Source organism: Odontesthes bonariensis, chromosome 5 (genome assembly GCF_027942865.1).
Source record: "Odontesthes bonariensis isolate fOdoBon6 chromosome 5, fOdoBon6.hap1, whole genome shotgun sequence".
Lineage (NCBI taxonomy): Eukaryota > Metazoa > Chordata > Actinopteri > Atheriniformes > Atherinopsidae > Odontesthes > Odontesthes bonariensis.
In genome coordinates, this window is record NC_134510.1 from 37,875,727 (window position 1) to 37,893,700 (window position 17,974).

At 40.7% G+C, this 17,974-nt stretch overlaps 1 protein-coding gene across 3 annotated transcripts in view; it reads right to left on the reverse strand.

The window, feature by feature from the left end:
- gabbr1a (gamma-aminobutyric acid (GABA) B receptor, 1a) overlaps positions 1-17,974 on the reverse strand; it is a 180,949-nt gene that overhangs the window by 65,449 nt on the left and 97,526 nt on the right. For all 3 annotated transcript variants that reach the window (XM_075466322.1, XM_075466321.1, XM_075466323.1), the window contains exons 13-15: positions 8,545-8,790; positions 4,927-4,990; positions 4,143-4,220 (exon numbers count right to left, since the gene is read on the reverse strand). In XM_075466322.1, the coding sequence (XP_075322437.1) occupies positions 4,143-4,220; positions 4,927-4,990; positions 8,545-8,790 (388 nt within the window). The remainder of the gene's footprint in view (positions 1-4,142; positions 4,221-4,926; positions 4,991-8,544; positions 8,791-17,974) is intronic.

A 17,974-nucleotide genomic window follows, 5' to 3' on the forward strand; every position in this document is an offset into this window, starting at 1 on the left:
TTTTTCTCTTAAATTAAAGAGTCCCAACCTGAGGAATCAAAGGCCTACAATTCAAGTAAAAAGGTCAACTCAGAAAACAACTAAAAAGTGCAAACAGCGCATTGACTTAACATTTTCTCTTCTTTGTTCTTAAAATAAGGAGATAATGAAGGCCTACAATTCTAGAAAAAAAGTCCACATCTTCAGAAAACAAGTGGCTTTTTAGGGGGGGGGGGGGGGGGGGGGGGGGGGTTTCTTTGAACTTCCATCCATCCATTATCTATACCGCTGAATCCGTCGATCGGGTCGCGGGTGGGCTGGAGCCTATCCCAGCAGTCAATGGGCGAGAGGCGGGGTACACCCTGGACAGGCCGCCAGTGTTTCTTTGAACTTTTCTGTTTTAATTTTTCTTCTTTTACTTTTCTTAATGAGAAAAATGGGCATGTGGCTGACTTGCCAGTAATTTAAATCTTGGTTGGAATGGAGTTAGTGCCAGTGTTCGAATTACGGGGGGTACCGGGGGGGGTCTGACCCCCCGATTGAGACTTGATACCCCCCAAATGGGACTAAATTACACTTTTTGGGGGGTACTGAAAAAATGATCTATTATTAAAATCAGGTGTTGAAAATGTCTTGTTACTTAGTATTTTTCAACGTGTACTATGAATAACCAAATAAAATGCGTTTTGGAACACCCCTTCAATGGACTGTACCACCAGCGGGCGTTTCGCATCTTCGCAGGCAGCTCGCGCAGAGTCCAAAACATCGGCAGCACTGAGATGCAGGCTGTTGATGCCCATTGAAGTTATGTGTTTGAGCTGTGAGTGAGTGGAGCTAAGGTGTCAAGGTGGAGGTTTCCCGTGATTTGTTAAATGAAACTAACAAATCAAACTAATATTATTTCAACTTTAAAGCACTGAACTTACAAACACTCAAGACAGGTGACCGCCCTTCCCTTTCTCCCATGAGAAAAAAAGATAGCCTACATCAGAATTCCATCGCGAGTCAACATGCACAAGTAGTCTCAGTTCAAAGACAGAGGCGGACTGCTCTAATCCAGAATACACCAACCAACATACTTGATGTCAGAAAATAAAGTACAAGGCTTATCATGTGTTTAAAGCACAATTGGAATAATAGCATTTAACTAAGTAAGAAGAAGGCAAATGGATAGTGTGACTCCACCAAGCAAGAAGCAAGGATAGCTGTGTCGAGCAAGAAGGCAAAAAGGATAGCATGGCCACAAAGAGGTAGGAAAAATGGGATTCCTTTACGTATGTCCGCCTTGACAAATATAGGATTAATCATAATTTTGACTGTGTTTGAAGCCATTTCATATAGCAGCTAGCAGTGTACCATGACACCACGGGGCTGTCTGATAGCACTTTTCAATCTCAAGAAAAGCGCACACTGTTTACAGCGGACATTACAAGCTATGTTGAATTTGGCAGTTGTAGTCTGATAATTTACAGCTTGATTCTGTATGCATCATTGGGTTCACTTTGCTGTTTGACGTTTCTTGATTGCGTCTCATGGGCACTACATAATGTAGGCTAGTTGCTAGTTTGCTAGTGGGCTTTTGGTAAGCCATACAGCTGTTTGAAGTTGGGTCGTTGCTAGGTTTAATATTTATGTATTATTCTGCATGTGTTGGTTGTGCAGTTGCTAACTGGAAAGTGGAAACATTTCTGTTGCAGCAACCTGTGTGACAGTTAACTTTGGCTAGGTGGTTGAACTTGACGGTGCTGTGTGCCGAGTTGAGCTAAATTCAGCGGATTTTGCAGGGTTGCCAGATGATTTCCAAACATGCTCAAAACCCGCCTGGAGCCACTAAATCTGAACTAAACCAGTCTAAACTGAATTCTATTTATTTCTATGGCCATAAAGCTACAGAAAAACTCGCCCAATACCCATTTTTACCCACAGACGGTAATCCAAAACAGCCCAATCTGGCAACATTTTTACGGAGACGAGTGCTTTGATCCCGCGAACGTGGTCACTTGATTCATATGATATAGCGGCTATATTATAGCCTAAGGCTCTAGCACTTTAGCAGAGAGTTTGCAAATGATAACGTTGTGTTTGCATATCATGTTACATAGCCTATGGGTTTGTTGTGTTCAAAGTTCAAGTTTCTGTTTTTGCATTTTATTTTGTGCATCACCACTTAAAGAAAAAAGGCAGCACTCGCAGTTTTTTTTTGGGGGGGGTGACGTCATCAATTGATCCGCAAATAGTCCGACCCCCCCGAAGCCCGGTGGATAATTCGAACACTGGTTAGTGCCATTCTTATGCAGATATGTAGGTGTTCATTGTTGAGCCTAGAACGGTACTTGTTTTTGACAAACATTCGTTTGCACGTTGCTGGGCTGTAAATGTATGTGTGATGAGTCGGGTAGACCTGTCATACTGTGCTTGCAGTTCGGTTATTTTGCGTGCCCTCAGCCACGTTTTCGGAGCATATGAGGCACACTGGTTTTGAACTGTTCGCCGGAAGAATGAACATAAATTTCTCCGTCCAGTCATCTTTAAAACGACGATTTTCTTCGTCTACTTTCCGCCTTTTAGAGCAAGCCATGTTACCTCGGTAGTGTCTCTTAACATAACTCTTCCTCTCTGCTTCTTGTTCTACTGTGATGCACTGGTTAAACTGACGATTTTATTGGCTCAACTGAATGAAGCTATTGTCGTATTAACAGGAGTAGCAGCGCCCGCTGTCAATTAGCCACGACCGTCCAAAATAATGCCTCATGAAAATGACTTAATCTCGTGAATTTACCATTGGTCACGGGCCCGGCTGGTCAGATTCTGGGTTTAGATCCATGTTTGTTGTTTCTTGGAAATTAAAAATAAATAAATCAAGATTTTTGCTAGGGCTGGGCGAGTTAACTCGTTATTATCGCGTTAACTCGCTAATTATTTAATGCCGATAAATATTTTATCGCGTATTAACGCAGTTTTTTTAATTTCTTTATTTTTTATTTATTTATTTATTTAATTATTGTAAAAGTCTGTTTCCGTCTGCTACGGAACCGGAAAATTTATTTCTATTTATTAAATTTAACATTTTTTGGGGGCTTTTCTGCCTTTAATGGATAAAAAAGTTCAGAGAGACAGGAAGCAGGGGGCTGAGAGAGGGGGAACAACATGCAGCACAGAGCCGTCTGATGCGGGACTTGAACCGGGGCCAGCTGCAGCGAGGACTATAGCCTCTGTACATGGGGCGCCTGCTCAACCCACTACGCTCACAGGCTTTTATTTTGTAAAAGTCTGTTGCTGTCTGCTGTGGAACAGGAAAAGAAAGTAATCGGCGGATCCACCAAACATGGAGAAGGGTACGGAACTTTTACTCGGCCATTTTCATGTTAAAGTTCTTCCAGACGGCGGAGTCGACAGAACCAAAGTCATCTGTAAACACTGCCAAGTTGAATTGTCTTCTCAGCGTAGTAGTTCCAGTCTAAAATATCACTTAAAGGCAAAACACACAACTGATAGCAGCAAGTCATTCAAGGAAACAGACAGTGGAGCGAGGCTTCTACATAAAAACTACAGAAAGATGCTGATGTTAAAAGTGTGTTTGCACAACAAATGTTATGGCACTTTCATTCATATGGCAGCACATTTAAAATAAAACTAAATGCTAAAGGCTATACACTACTTTTGGATTCATTTTTGGATTTTGCGTACAAATGCGATTAATCGTGATTAATCAGGGAAATCATGAGATTAATTAGATTAAACATTTTAATCGTTGCCCAGCCCTAGTTTTTGCATAGTAGATGGCAAAGAAAGACTACAATCAGCGACTGGAGCCAGTTTGGCTGACTTATACCAGAGTGGATGCAAACACATAAAGAGGCTCCACTTGTAGCCAACAGCTAATTCACATTGTGAAGTTTGCCTGTTTGATTGCAGCGTGTGCTGTGCCAATGTTTAAGTTAGGGGAGGTTGAGCGTGCAGCCGGTTAATTCGGGGGTTTGCATCGGCATCCAAACTAATGATTTGTGAAATTCCAGCGTGATTAAACATCATTCAGACAGTGAGAGAGGCTAAATTTAGCCGAACTGATGAGGTCTAAAATTAAAAAAACAAAGATGTTTGACCCTCTTGAGTCAGAACGTTCGAGTCGAGACACGAGAACAGATGCGTCACAAAGATCTTACCTATCCAAACATCGTTGCCGAACCAGGAGAGGTTCTTCTGGGAGCTGTCGTAGTAGCCGATCTTCTTATAGCTGCCACCTAGATAAAGAGACATATTATTCATTTAAACGTGTATTTATACAACCTGTATTTTGTAAAATATAGACCCAACAGGTAAAACTAATGAGGGATGAAAAGGCACATAAAGAAGGACAAAGAAAGAAGAAGCAAGGGGAGAAAGAAGGAGAAAAAATGTTGCTTATGTGGCGGTTTTGACCAGGAATACTGATGAGGACCCACAGTGATTCAGGCATTCGAGGCAGGTCGTCTCATTGTGGATGTCAAATTACCACCACGGCAGGAAACAGCAGACGGTACGCAAGGGTGGGGATGGGGGGGGGGGGGGGGGGGGGGGGGGGGGGGGGGCAGGATTATAAATTTCCATCCTTTAGGACGCCAATGAGAAGGTGGAAAAAATAATCCCCCGCCTTATCCCGCGCAGGGAAACTCATTAAGTCACCGGTGACAAATAGGATGCCATTTCCAGAAACAGCTTAAAAACGGAGGCTTGTGCTCAATTAGCGCGAAGCCTTGAGTCACCGCGTTCCTGCATCAAACCCATTTGCATGAGCAGTTAAAGGACACCGAGCAATAACAGCGAAGGTCACGAGAACGCACTCAAACCGGAAGCTGTGCTCTGCCTCCGGTTTGAAGCAACAATCGATGTCTGAAAGGTGTTTTTCTTTTTGAACGAGTTGTTCCCGTCAGACTCCTGCAGTGGGAGGACAGTGAGGGAGCGATTTACCTTGCAGCTGCTCGATGAGGGTCATCGCCATCCTGGAACCCTGGGCGTCGAACACCACCTGGCCCTGAGAGGCAGAGGGGGGGGGGGGGCTGTAAGTCACACACAATCAACTTTTTCTTTTCTTATTATTTTTGGAGAATGCACACGTTTTTTGCTGTTATATCCAGCATATTTGTGTGTTTGCCTGTTCAACAATCAGGTCACTCTGCTCAACCCGACGGGTTTGTTAGCCATTACTCATGAGTGCAGTTTCAGCACAAAAAGTAAGACCCTGGTGGGAATGAGGGTCAGTGGCCGCTTTAATAATTAACTAGTTCGTAGTTCGGGCTGAGCAATTTTATTGATACTGCGATGTATATCGATATTTTGTTTCCCCTTAGAGTATCGATTTTTTTAAGATAATTTTATTGAAAAGTCAGACGTTACAATTAGTGAAAACACAGAACATTAATATAATATAATTCCAGGGGGTCACATTATACAAAACAGTGATAAATTAGTTGATAAAAGTTTTATATAAAGTGCACAGCTCTCACGTTTGTGTTTGTTTGTTTCCGGTTCAAAGGACGGCCCACCAGTCCTATCAGCGACGATTCATGTCAAATATGAAAATACACACCCACTGTATGCTGCTTTTGTCACTCTGCACTTTACTTACTGCACCTTTTGTACATCACTATCTACCTCTAATTATTTACCCGTCCATTTGTCTGTACATGTTGTGTTTATTTGTCTTACCTTTGTGCATTATTGTATGTTGAATATTTTGTGTGAGTTATAATGTTGCTGCACATTTGGAGTATGGGGAAATGCAATTTCGATCCTCTTTGTAATTACTTGCACTGATTGCATGGTTGGATTGGCAATAAAGTTCACTTTGACTTTGACTTTGAAATCACACTGTCCATTTTTTCCAGAAAATGATGTAAGTAGGGCCGGGCAAGTTAACTCGTTATTATCGCGTTAACGCATTTATTATTTAACGCTGACAAATATTTTATTGCGCATTAACACAGGTTTTATCATTTATTTTATTATTGTAAAAGTCTGTCGCTCACAGGCTTTTATTTTGTAAAAGTCTGTTTCTCACAGGCTTTTATTTTGTAAAAGTCTGTTGCTCACAGGCTTTTATTTTGTAAAAGTCTGCTGCTGTCTGCTGTGGAACAGGAAAAGAAAGTAATCGGCGGATCCACCAAACATGGAGAAGGGTACGGAACTTTTACTCGGCCATTTTCATTTTAAAGTTCTTCCAGACAGCGGAGTCGACAGAACCGAAGTCATCTGTAAACTCTGCCAAGTTGAATTGTCTTCTCAGCGTAGTAGTTCCAGTCTAAAATATCACTTAAAGGCAAAACACACAACTGATAGCAGCAAGTCATTCAAGGAAACAGACAGTGGAGCGAGGCTTCTACATAAAAACTACAGAAAGATGCTGATGTTAAAAGTGTGTTTGCACAACAAATGTTATGGCACTTTCATTCATATGGCAGCACATTTAAAATAAAACTAAATGCTAAAAGCTATACACTACTTTTGGATTCATTTTTGGATTTTGCGTACAAATGCGATTAATCAGGGAAATCATGTGATTAATTAGATTAAACACTTTAATCGTTGCCCAGCCCTTGATGTAAGTGTGTCAAATGGAATCGTATTGAATCATATCAAATCGTTAGGTGACATCAGTGTATCGCTACAGTCCTACTTGTCGTGGTGACGAGAAAACAACCTGATCTCTAGTTTGTTAATCCCAGAAATACGAGACCCGATTTTGTATCATAGTGAAGTAAAAACAACACGATGAAAATGGCCCTAAAGTGCAAAATCTAAGCTCTCCTGTGATGGTATTCACATCCAGATCGGACGAAGGGTTTAGGAATTACAGCTCTTTGATACGTAGAACCTTCGTAGAAGCACAAATATAATCAGACCAATTAACACACCCGGAGACTGTTTAAAACAATCACTTTAAGCGCTTTGTTTGGAATCCTTTGAGGATAATGAACGTCTACGGGCTAAAACCCACAAACATCACCATGAAATACGTTTTCTCCTCGGCTGCAGCTTTCATCGGGTTGCTTGTGGGTTTTCTCTGCTCTTAGTTTGGTCTTCGGTGGGTGAAATGAAGCGACCGGCTCAGATATCGTCAAATATTCCACCTTCACAGTGTGTTTTAGATCATGGTCATCCAGTCAGCTTGGCTTGTTTTTGGCTGAATCTGAGCCGTGCACGCTTCAAAATTCATCCCGTCGCTTCCGTTTTCTGTCACACTGGAACCACTGGAAGCCGTGCACAGTCATCACTCCACCTTTTACAGATGCTCAGATCATAAACCTTCTCTGTATCTCTGTACCTGTGAGGTCTCTTGCCATCGTGGGTGTTTTATCAACTTAGCAGTTAATTCTTTTCTCAGGACGCATTAAGCTGTTGATTCGTCCACTCCTAACATCGGTTGTGCTTTGGTTTTACGGTCTAATGATGGCACAGAGGGCGCCTTTGACTACTTGTTGTGGGTTCACATTAAAAGCTGACACATCCACTGCATATGCAATCAGCTGCAGACCTTTGAGAGTTTTATTCCTCAAATTAAAGATACCACCTGTCCACGACAGAGGTGGGTAGTAACAAATTACATTTACTGGAGTAAGTTTTTGAAATAATTATCCTTCTAGGAGTAGTTTTAAATCTCTATACTTTTTACTTTTACGTGAGTAGATGTGTGCAGCAGAAACTGTCCTCTTACTCCGCTACATTAGGCTACAATGAGCTGGTTACTTTTCTTCTTACCTCTTTGGTATTCTACGCCTCATTATTTTTATCCCCCCGCGTACGCCTCATTTTAATGTTTTATTCTGACAGAGAGAGAGACTTCCGCCAAAGGCTCTACCACCTGACTGTGTTCCACCAATCAGACGCAGCCGTGCAGTCTGGTCACGTGACCGTACTCAATCTCAGCGGCGGGACGGGTTAGCTTTAGCATTAGCAGTCATAGCAAACAAACAAAGAAACAGGTGAAAAATGTCAGAACCAACGGTGGGAAATGAAGACGCAGACGAGGCCTCATACTGAAAGCATGTTTACCTTACAAAGAGTGAGAAACAGCAGCTACATTATGTGTCTTCTGTGTCAACCAAAACAAACGCACATTTCAGCAGAAACTCAACATCTAACTTGAGGAAACATGTAGCGCTAAGTTTCCTAAACTCGTTTTTCCCCCATGGATAGGTGAATGTTTGTTTTTTAGGTTACATATGGGTTACATATGTTTTAAACATTTCCTAAGTCTCCTTTATTTTTTATTGAAGTACTTGAATTTACCTGGATTATTTTAATTTAAGTTATTTTGTAATTAATTCATTCATTTTAATTTATTTTATCAATTGGATGAACTCTAATTTGCCTAAAGATGATTATTTAGTATTTTTGTCTGTCTGATTGAATACTTTCTTAATGTCACATCCATTTCACATTAGAGGCTGTGCACAAGTCAGTGTACGCTGCAGTTTGTTGTGCATCACTACCTGTGGTTCTTGGTACAGGTCAGAATCACAGCAGCAGGAAATCTAGACAGAAAACTTTACAAACATGCGAAAGCATCATTTGAGCTCCTCCACTTACCGAAACCCCTTCAAAGGAGCTGGTGTTGAGCGCTCTGTAAATCTCGGCGGTGATGTCGTGGTTGTTATAGTTAAAGTCCTCCAGACGCCGGCCCTTGGCCTTCAGAGGTGCCACCGTCTTATTAAGGGCGAGGGCCAGAGCCCAGATTGCATCGTAGGCTAGAGGGGCCTCTTGAAATCCGCCGGTCTCCTCCGGGTTCTTCCCTCCCAGACGAGACATCAAAGCAGCGATAAACTCCTGTGATGTCTGACACAGAAAGGAAAGGGAGGACATTAAAGAGGAGCTGTGGTGGAGGAACACAAACCCAAACAGTTCTTTTATTTGTTGAGCTGAACATTCATAACAGAGAATCAGTCCATCTTCAACAATGGAAAAAATGCCCCTCCAAAAATAAGTAAGAAAAACAAAAAAATACAAGACGTTTTTGCTTGAAATAAGCCAATGGAACTAGTGAAAATCGGCTTGTCAAGATTTCTTGAAATAAAATGTGATATTTGGGACTTTTGAGATAAAAGTGATTTTGAAATTAGCTTAAAAACCTCTTCAAATGTAAAAAAAAGCTTGTTTCATATGAAATCCGACTCAAAACAATTTGTTTTCAAGACTTTTTCATTTAACAAGATATTCAAGATGTATTGTCTTTAAACAAGTCCCTATATCTGGCTGAAATAGTACTTGTTAGGCAGTTGTGTCTTATATTAAGTGGGATGAGATATTTTGACTAGAAATGAGACAAATATACTTGGTAAGACTTTGATTTTTTCCAGTGAAATCCATTTCCTCTTGGCCTTTCTGAGTGTTAAAAACACGTTTGTTCCATCTCTAAAGGCAACCTTCAGGCTGTATTTTGGCTCAAGATTTGCCTGCCACACCAGGACGATGTGAGCTCTTGATCTGAGGGGTACTTGGGCCAGCTTGAGGGGCTTTTGAGGGGCAATAGAGCTGACCACAGAAGCACAGAGACGTTTTTTCTCTTTTTAAAGGACCTTTGGCATTCACAGGTGTGCTGCTGCAGTGTGACATTTAGTAAAATATGCTTGTTCACTTTCTTCCAAGAATTAGATGAAGAATTACGTCAGTGCAAAGAATCTTAAAGCTTTAATTTGCTGCAGATTAGCTCAGTGCAAAAAATATTTATTTTTAGGTAAATTAATTTGCTTTTTTTATTCTAGGAAAACATTTTAATGGCTTTGATGAGTAATTTTCTGGAATGATTCAGCACAGAACTTATTGTAAAACCATGTAATGGTTAAACAAACAATTCTGAATGTCCCTGAGCGTGTTTGTTTAACAATTGAACACCCTGCAGGATCACCAGTTTAGCACTAAAAGCTAACATTAGCATTCAGTTTCCTAGCTTAGCTAGCCAAACCGATGCTTTCTAATTGTTCCAATAAGTTAGTTTTTCTTATCATCCATAGGTTTTTCATATATCTTTTTATTATTATTGCTTTATAAAGGGACAAACATTGAATAGAAGTCATAAACACTTCTCAGAGTGCATTAAGCACCACACTGAAAGTGGACCGAATGCACAGTTTTTACACTTTATTTAATCTTTGGCCAAAAAAAAGAAATGAGAAAAAAATTGTTGTTTTATGTTGTTGAAAGTAGCCGATACAGATTCAATAGAAAAGTTAGAAAGTTCAGTGTAAGGTAGGCCTGTTGGAAGTACATCAATCTTTCATTTTGATGGTGTCTTTGTGGCCTCATCACCATGGCAACAAAGTCGTGTGTATGGAAGTACACTTGCAGGGCTCAGAAGAGATTTTTCTCATTATTACGACCGTGTTGTTACACCCCACGACTGTAGGGGGAGCCAAAGGGAAAGAATGTTTAGTCTTTTGTTCATTTCTTCCCGATCCAGTTCAGTTTCCTTTGAGCTGAACTCTTCTTCTTCACCTTATGGTTTGAATATGGAACTTCTAGGGACTCTGTTGTTCTCTAGGGCTGTGTTCGAAACCGCATACTTCCTACTTCTCCTACTAACTTTTTGAGTTAGTATGCGAGTATGAGTAAGTTCCCGGATGCATACTAGATTCTCTGAAATGTTGGGTATGCATCATGAGGTTACTACTCATACTTAAACTACCCAAGATGCAACGTAACGTGACGTCGCCGATCGTCATTTCCTGTCAAAACGGCAGTTTCAAGCTAGCTACAACGAGGGTAGGTTCACTTCCTGTTTTCAAAACAAAAGCACCAATTGTATGGTAATGGCTTTCCCTATGATAAAAGGCAACGGGTATTTTATTTTGTGAAAATAACCGGAAGTGCGTTGCTCACTACGGCTAGCTTTAGTAGCGCCGAATTCATGGTAACAAAATGGTAAACAGCCGGTATTTTGTCAGGTTTTCAACACGTTGGGGATCTAAACGACTACTTTCTCACCTGAAAATGTTTCAAATGTTGCTAAAGTTTACAGAGTTTAGAGCTTAAGGGAAATCAGCTTCAGGCCGGCTGATTTCGGCTTGGGCAGGAGCGAAATGCATTGTGGGTAAACGCTCTGCATACCGTCTGATCGATGAGTATGCAGTTTACAAGTATGTAGTATATAGTATGCGGTTTCGAACACAGCCAAAGTGTTCCCTCTGCTTTCACTATTTGTGCTAAGCTAAGCTAAGCTGAGCCGAGGTTCGCGTCTAACATAAATATGTGAGATGAGCCCCATTTTTAATGCCACAGTTTAGAAATCACATGCAGATACTGTAAAAGCAACAAGGCTAAGCAGACTGGGTTAGGACAGGAGCATTCTCATATCATCTGGGCCTGACACCGCCTGGTTAGCTTCGGTTTAGTTTGGCTAAAATGAGAAAGAAATAAACCTCACAGTGAGAAATTTAATTGCATGGGAGTTGAATTACTTTGCTACCGACTTCTGCTCCGAACTAATTATGATACATTTTAGACCCTAACCCCTGTGGTTGGTCACAAACAGTTTCTTTAAGATCTACCAATTAACAGACCAGTCTTGTGCTTGAATTTGATTCCCTTGGAAATCTTACCTTCTTTTTAGCCTATTTAATGAAGTAAACCAATTATAACACTTTCAAATGCGTTCGACTGTGACTTCTTTAAACGGAGTCATAGCGAGTGGGTGTTTTAAGTTGCTATACTGATATCAAAGATTTGTTATTCTTGGAACTTGTTAAAATCACAGATTAGTTTGACAGAATGTGCTTAAAAACATGATCCTGAAGATCAGTGTGCAACACACAACACTGCACATTGCATAAGCCAATTACCCAAAACTCAGTCAGGCATAATGTCAGCTTCACATTCTCTGTCGACTACAAAGTCAATAAAACGTGCTTATGTCATATCTGCCTGTCAGACCAGCCTGATATCGTTCTTTTTTTCAGACGTCATCGAGCCGTTTCTTCATGTGTTTCCACACGTTTTATTTTTTCTAGGGCTGGGCAACGATTAAAATGTTTAATCTAATTAATCCCATGATTTCCCTGATTAATCACGATTAATCGCATTTGTACGCAGAATCCCAAAAATGAATCCAAAAGTAGCGTATAGCTTTTAGCAATTAGTTTTATTTTAAATGTGCTGCCATATAAATGAAAGTGCCATAACATTTGTTGTGCAAACACACTTTTAACATCAGCATCTTTCTGTAGTTTTTATGTAGAAGCCTCGCTCCACTGTCTGTTTCCTTGAATGACTTGCTGCTATCAGTTGTGTGTTTTGCCTTTAAGTGATATTTTAGACTGGAACTACTACGCTGAGAAGACAATTCAACTTGGCAGTGTTTACAGATGACTTTGGTTCTGTCGACTCCGCCGTCTGGAAGAACTTTAAAATGAAAATGGCCGAGTAAAAGTTCCGTACCCTTCTCCATGTTTGGTGGATCCGCCGATTACTTTCTTTTCCTGTTCCACAGCAGACAGCAGCAGACTTTTACAAAATAAAAGCCTCTGAGCAACAGATTTTTACAATAATAAAAGCCTGTGAGCAACAGACTTTTACAATAATAAACTAAATAATAAAACGGGGGCGGTCTGTGGCGTAGTGGGTTGAGCAGGCGCCCCATGTACAGAGGCTATAGTCCTCGCTGCAGCTGGTTCGAGTCCCGCATCGGACGGCTCTGTGCTGCGTGTTGTTCCCCCTCTCTCTGCCCCCTGCTTCCAGTCCAATAAAGGACAGGAATCACAAAAGCCCCCCCAATTTTTTTTTCTAATTTAAAAAAAATAATGTTTTAAAGAATAAATAAATAAAACATACGTTAATGTGGAATAAAATATTTTTTGGCGTTAAATAATCAACGAGTTAACTCGCCCAGCCCTACTTTTTTCCCCAAAACTTTGACACAACTGGGGAAACTGACGCTTTAGGGTTCGCTTATTTTGCATTTAAATAATATTTGAGGAAAGAAGGCGATTAGAAACGGGGTGAAAAGGGGGGAGGAGACGTCGTCCATGCTGTTAACAAAATGACCGAAATTCATCTTCCTGGTTCACCTGTCAACACTTTGGATGTGTGTGTTGTCTGGTTGAAGGCATGAGAGCCGCAGGGGGGGGCCTTTATTAGGCAATCCTCCCATGCTGAAAACTAATAAATCAACCACTGAGTGTAATGTCTGCACAGTGGCACCACTGGCATTTAAATGATCAAGTCATTCATATGCAGAATCTTCACATGGCTCGTTACACTGGAAAAAATGCCCCTCCAAAAATAAGTAAAAAAACAACAAATACAAGATGTTTTTGCTTGAAATAAGCAAAAAAAATCTGCCAATGGAACTAGTGAAAATCGGCTTGTCAAGATTTCTTGAAATAAAATGTGATATTTAGGACTTTTGAGATAAAAGTGATCTTGAAATTAGCTTAAAAATCTCTTCAAATGTAAAAAAAAAAGCTTGTTTCATATGATATGTGACGATTTGTTTTCAAGACTTTTTCATTTAACAAGATATTCCAGATGTATTGTCTTCAAACAAGTCCCTATATCTGGCTGAAATAGTACTTGTTAGGCAGTTGTGTCTTATATTAACTCTTTCGGTGCCAAAGACGTCTATAGACGTCAATTGCGTTTTTAACGGAGCAGGCTGGGGGACAATCTAGCGGAGTTTGTCACTAAATCTTAGGCTTGTAAACACTAAACAGAGAATATACTGGCAAAATTACCCGCAAGGTGGCAGCAGTGCCACTTTGCACAAAAAAAAGGAGCTCGTTTTCTCCATTTTTTTGGTCAAACAGCTGTTTTTGGTGAAACCAACCTATGTTCTACTGTCTATCACTAAAAGACTGAAAATGGTAGAAACAAACTTTTTTTTCCTGATCAAAGAAGAGAGTCTACTCTTTCTTTTAGTAATTTCGGTGTGTACATAGTCATAAGACACACTTTTCTGTGGGTCTTGGAAAATCAGTCAAAATACTGTAAAACACTTGGCAGTATGGGTCTCTCTGAACTGAAAATGGCTGGCAGCCAATGAGTTAAGTGTAATGAGATATTTTGACTCGAAATGAGACAAATATACTTGGTAAGACTTTGATTTTTTCCAGTGCAGTTCAAATATCTTTATTAAAAGTGTGGAGAAAAGTATTTACTTTCTGTGTTTCTGTCGTTAGGCACCAATCAGCACAATCTCCCACTGAAAGCACGTTCCCATTCATCAAGGTGTCCCGGTGGATTCTCTCTGGCCAATCAGGCCGACACGCCTCCCATTCACTTACGGGATGTCAAATTCATCTAATTGAAATTCCACCCTGACTTTTGCCACGTGAATCTGCCCCTACCCACTGAAAACCCGGCTGACAACGTGCTGCTGCCGACCCTGCAGCATCTGAAAGAAATGGGCCAATTTCAGACCCAGAAATTGAATTTGAATAGATCGACTATGAGCAGGAGGTCCATCAACCACTGAGCAGCACATCAACAGCTAAATCAGCAGGTAGTGGCAGGTGCTGTATGAATATAAACAACAGCTGCTGGTGAGGAGCAGGAGAAGGGATGGGGGGGGGGGGAGGTGGGACGAGGAAAAGCTAATGAAGGGAACGGTAAACAAGACAAATGAAACGATGATCCACGACAGACTGGATGCAGCGAAGGTCGAACAATGAGAGCGGCGAGCGGAGGAAGAGCCGGAGTAAAGAGGATTAGAGGCGGCAGGTACCTGAGAAGCTAAAGCAGCATTGTGCAAAATCAGAAAGGAAGCCGTTCGAAAACATTTAAAAGGAATAATCCAGCTTCTGAACATTAAACAGATTCAGGTCATACGCGGTTCACTGAAGCGGTGTCATTTCTTCCCCTGAAATAACTCCAGTCTCATGGGATCCCACAGAAGAGCTTAAAAACTACACATTAGAACGAATACATTACAGTCCACAGCACCTTCCGAGGCATTAATATTTAAATCATATCTATTAGAAACCAAAAAAACATAATTTTGTCTTTTGTTTTTAGTTCATTTCCAGGGTTTCTCAGCGTTTGTTTTCACCATTAAAGACAGCAGAGTGTGCATTAAGACAACATGTGGAGTTCAGAAGCAGCATGAATATGCACAAAGTCGAGAAAGATGCAACTCAAGTTCTCTCTGCAGGGCCGGGGGGGGGGCACAAACAGCTGGAAGACGCATCGGCAGCAGAGAAAGGAAAGAAATCAGCTTCCTGTGTGTGTGTCAGAGGCTCGGACGCACAACAATTCAGATCCGAGCTTTGAACCGCAGATCAAATAAAAGGAATCCGCTGCTGCTTCATTACATTAAGCACCGTCTGCAGAATTCCACCAGTAATCTAACAATCCAACGGGGAAAAGGGATGGAGGCACAAATTGACCAAAGCTTGTATCACTGAATATTAAAGGTGCACTAACGCACTTTAACGCTGGCTTTAAACTACACATGGAGAAGCAGCATTTAGCTGTTATGCTGCAAACAAGTGGAACAAACTGCCAGTGGAGATTAAACTTTCACCAAATGGAGACATTTTTAAATCCAGGTTAAAAACATTTCTGTTCTCATGTGTCTATGCATGAAATCTGCACGATATCTTTGAACTTATCTGGACTGTTGCTTGTTTTTAAATTCATTTAAATAATTTTATTTGTTTCTTTTAATGTTCTTTTCTGTATTTTTAAGTAGGGCTGGGCGAGTCAACTAGTTATTTTTGCGTTAACTCGCTAATTATTTAACGGCGACAAATATTTTATCATACATTAACGCAGGTTTTATTATTTATTTATTTTCATATTTAAATTTTTTTGTGGGCTTTTGTGCCTTTAATTGATAGGAAAGTTCAGAGAGACAGGAAGCAGGGGGGAGAGAGAGGGGGAACAACACGCAGCACAGGGCCGTCCGATGCGGGACTCGAACTGGGGCCAGCTGCAGCGAGGACTATAGCCTCTGTACATGGGGCGCCTGCTCAGCCCACTACGCCACGGACCACCCCTGTTTTATTATTTATTTTATTCTGTAAAAGTCTGTTGCTCACAGGCTTTTATTTTGTAAAAGTCTGTTGCTGTTTGCTGTGGAACAGGAAAAGAAAGTAATCGGCGGATCCACCAAACATGGAGAAGGGTACGGAACTTTTACTCGGCCATTTTCATGTTAAAGTTCTTCCAGACGGCGGAGTCGACAGAACCAAAGTCATCTGTAAACACTGCCAAGTTGAATTGTCTTCTCAGCGTAGTAGTTCCAGTCTAAAATATCACTTAAAGGCAAAACACACAACTGATAGCAGCAAGTCATTCAAGGAAACAGACAGTGGAGCGAGGCTTCTACATAAAAACTACAGAAAGATGCTGATGTTAAAAGTGTGTTTGCACAACAAATGTTATGGCACTTTCATTCATATGGCAGCACATTTAAAATAAAGCTAAATGCTAAAAGCTATACACTACTTTTGGATTCATTTTTGGATTCTGCGTACAAATGCGATTAATCGTGATTAATCAGGGAAATCATGCGATTAATTAGATTAAACATTTTAATCGTTGCCCAGCCCTAGTTTAAATTAATTTAAATTATTTTATTTATTTCCCTTTATATTATTTTATGTATTTTTAATGCTTCTTACACTCCCTGCTGCAATGCTTTTATTTTATGTGAAGCACTTTGAACTGTTTTGTACATGAAATGTGCTACAAATAAATTTGATTGGATTTGATTTGATTTGATACAGCTTGAATAGATGCATTATATCTTAGCTGTATAGAAAAGACAATGGAAATGACTCTTTTCCATAGTCGTACTGTTTAATGTTTGCAGAGCAAACACCTTCCCTACTGTGGCAGCGCAGGACAGCAAAACCCTTTCAGGAAGGGCTAAAAGAACACGATAAAGCGTTCACCCGGCCTCTAAACTCCCGATCTTACATGTTATAAGTGGGATGTAAGAATGTGTTTTCAGGTCTACGTTTCCATCCACAACTGTTATGCAATGAAAAGAGTGCAGAGCTGCCGTTATTACCAACTAAAGCTCATTTCCAGCCATACGGGACGTATTATGAGAAGTTCAGACATCTATCCGACGCCATTAAAGGCTCATTAAACAGGACTGAACACCCTGAATGCTGATGGTTTCCTCCACAACACACGTATTATCTGCTATTATTTCTCAGACCAAAATGGCCTGCTCCTGTTAAAGGGACAGTTCGCCTCTTTTGACATGAAGCTGTATGACATCCCATATAAGCAGCATCATTTCTGAACATCTTCTTACCCCCTGCTGCGTCCTGTGAGCAGAGTTCCAGCCTCGTTTTGGTGTTGATGAAGGTAGTCCGGCTAGTTGGCTGGGGTTTAAAAAATAAAGCGTTTAGCTTCTCAAAACAAATGCGTTCAACAGAGTAATACATTTGCATCACAAAATCGTTCTCCAGGAAAAAGTCAGACCTCACAATCTCTTGGCCCTATTTTCTCTCCCTTTGTATCACCCTCCCTTTATGATGCAAATATATTACTCTTTTTTTCTTTTTTTACTCATTAATAAATGTTTTTTTCATATATACCCTTTTGTGTTTTCATTTAGGCAATAATGAATGTCAACATCATGTCAATGTCAACAAAGGTAGGCCCATCATGGGCTTTATGGACAGCTGCACTACTTCCTGAAGCCAGCTTCCTGATTAATCCAGGTGTGCCTGACCTCAGTAGTGACAACAACAATAAATCAGACACACCTGGATTAATCAGTTTGTCAAATAATGGCAGACAGGAAACAAAGGAGCTGGCTTCAGGAAGTAGTGCAGCTGTACATAAAGCCCATTGTAGTTTATAAGTGTTTGACAAGTGGCGATTTCAGCTTAGATACCGGAGCTTGGTTGTGGTGGTAAAATTTCCCTTATTTTCAAATCCAAAACTTGACAGGTACGCCAAAACGAGGCTGGAACTCTGCTCACAGGACGCAGCAGGAGGTAAGAAAATGTTTATAAATGATGTTGCTGATATGGGATGTCATACGGATTCATGTCAAAAGAGGCGAACT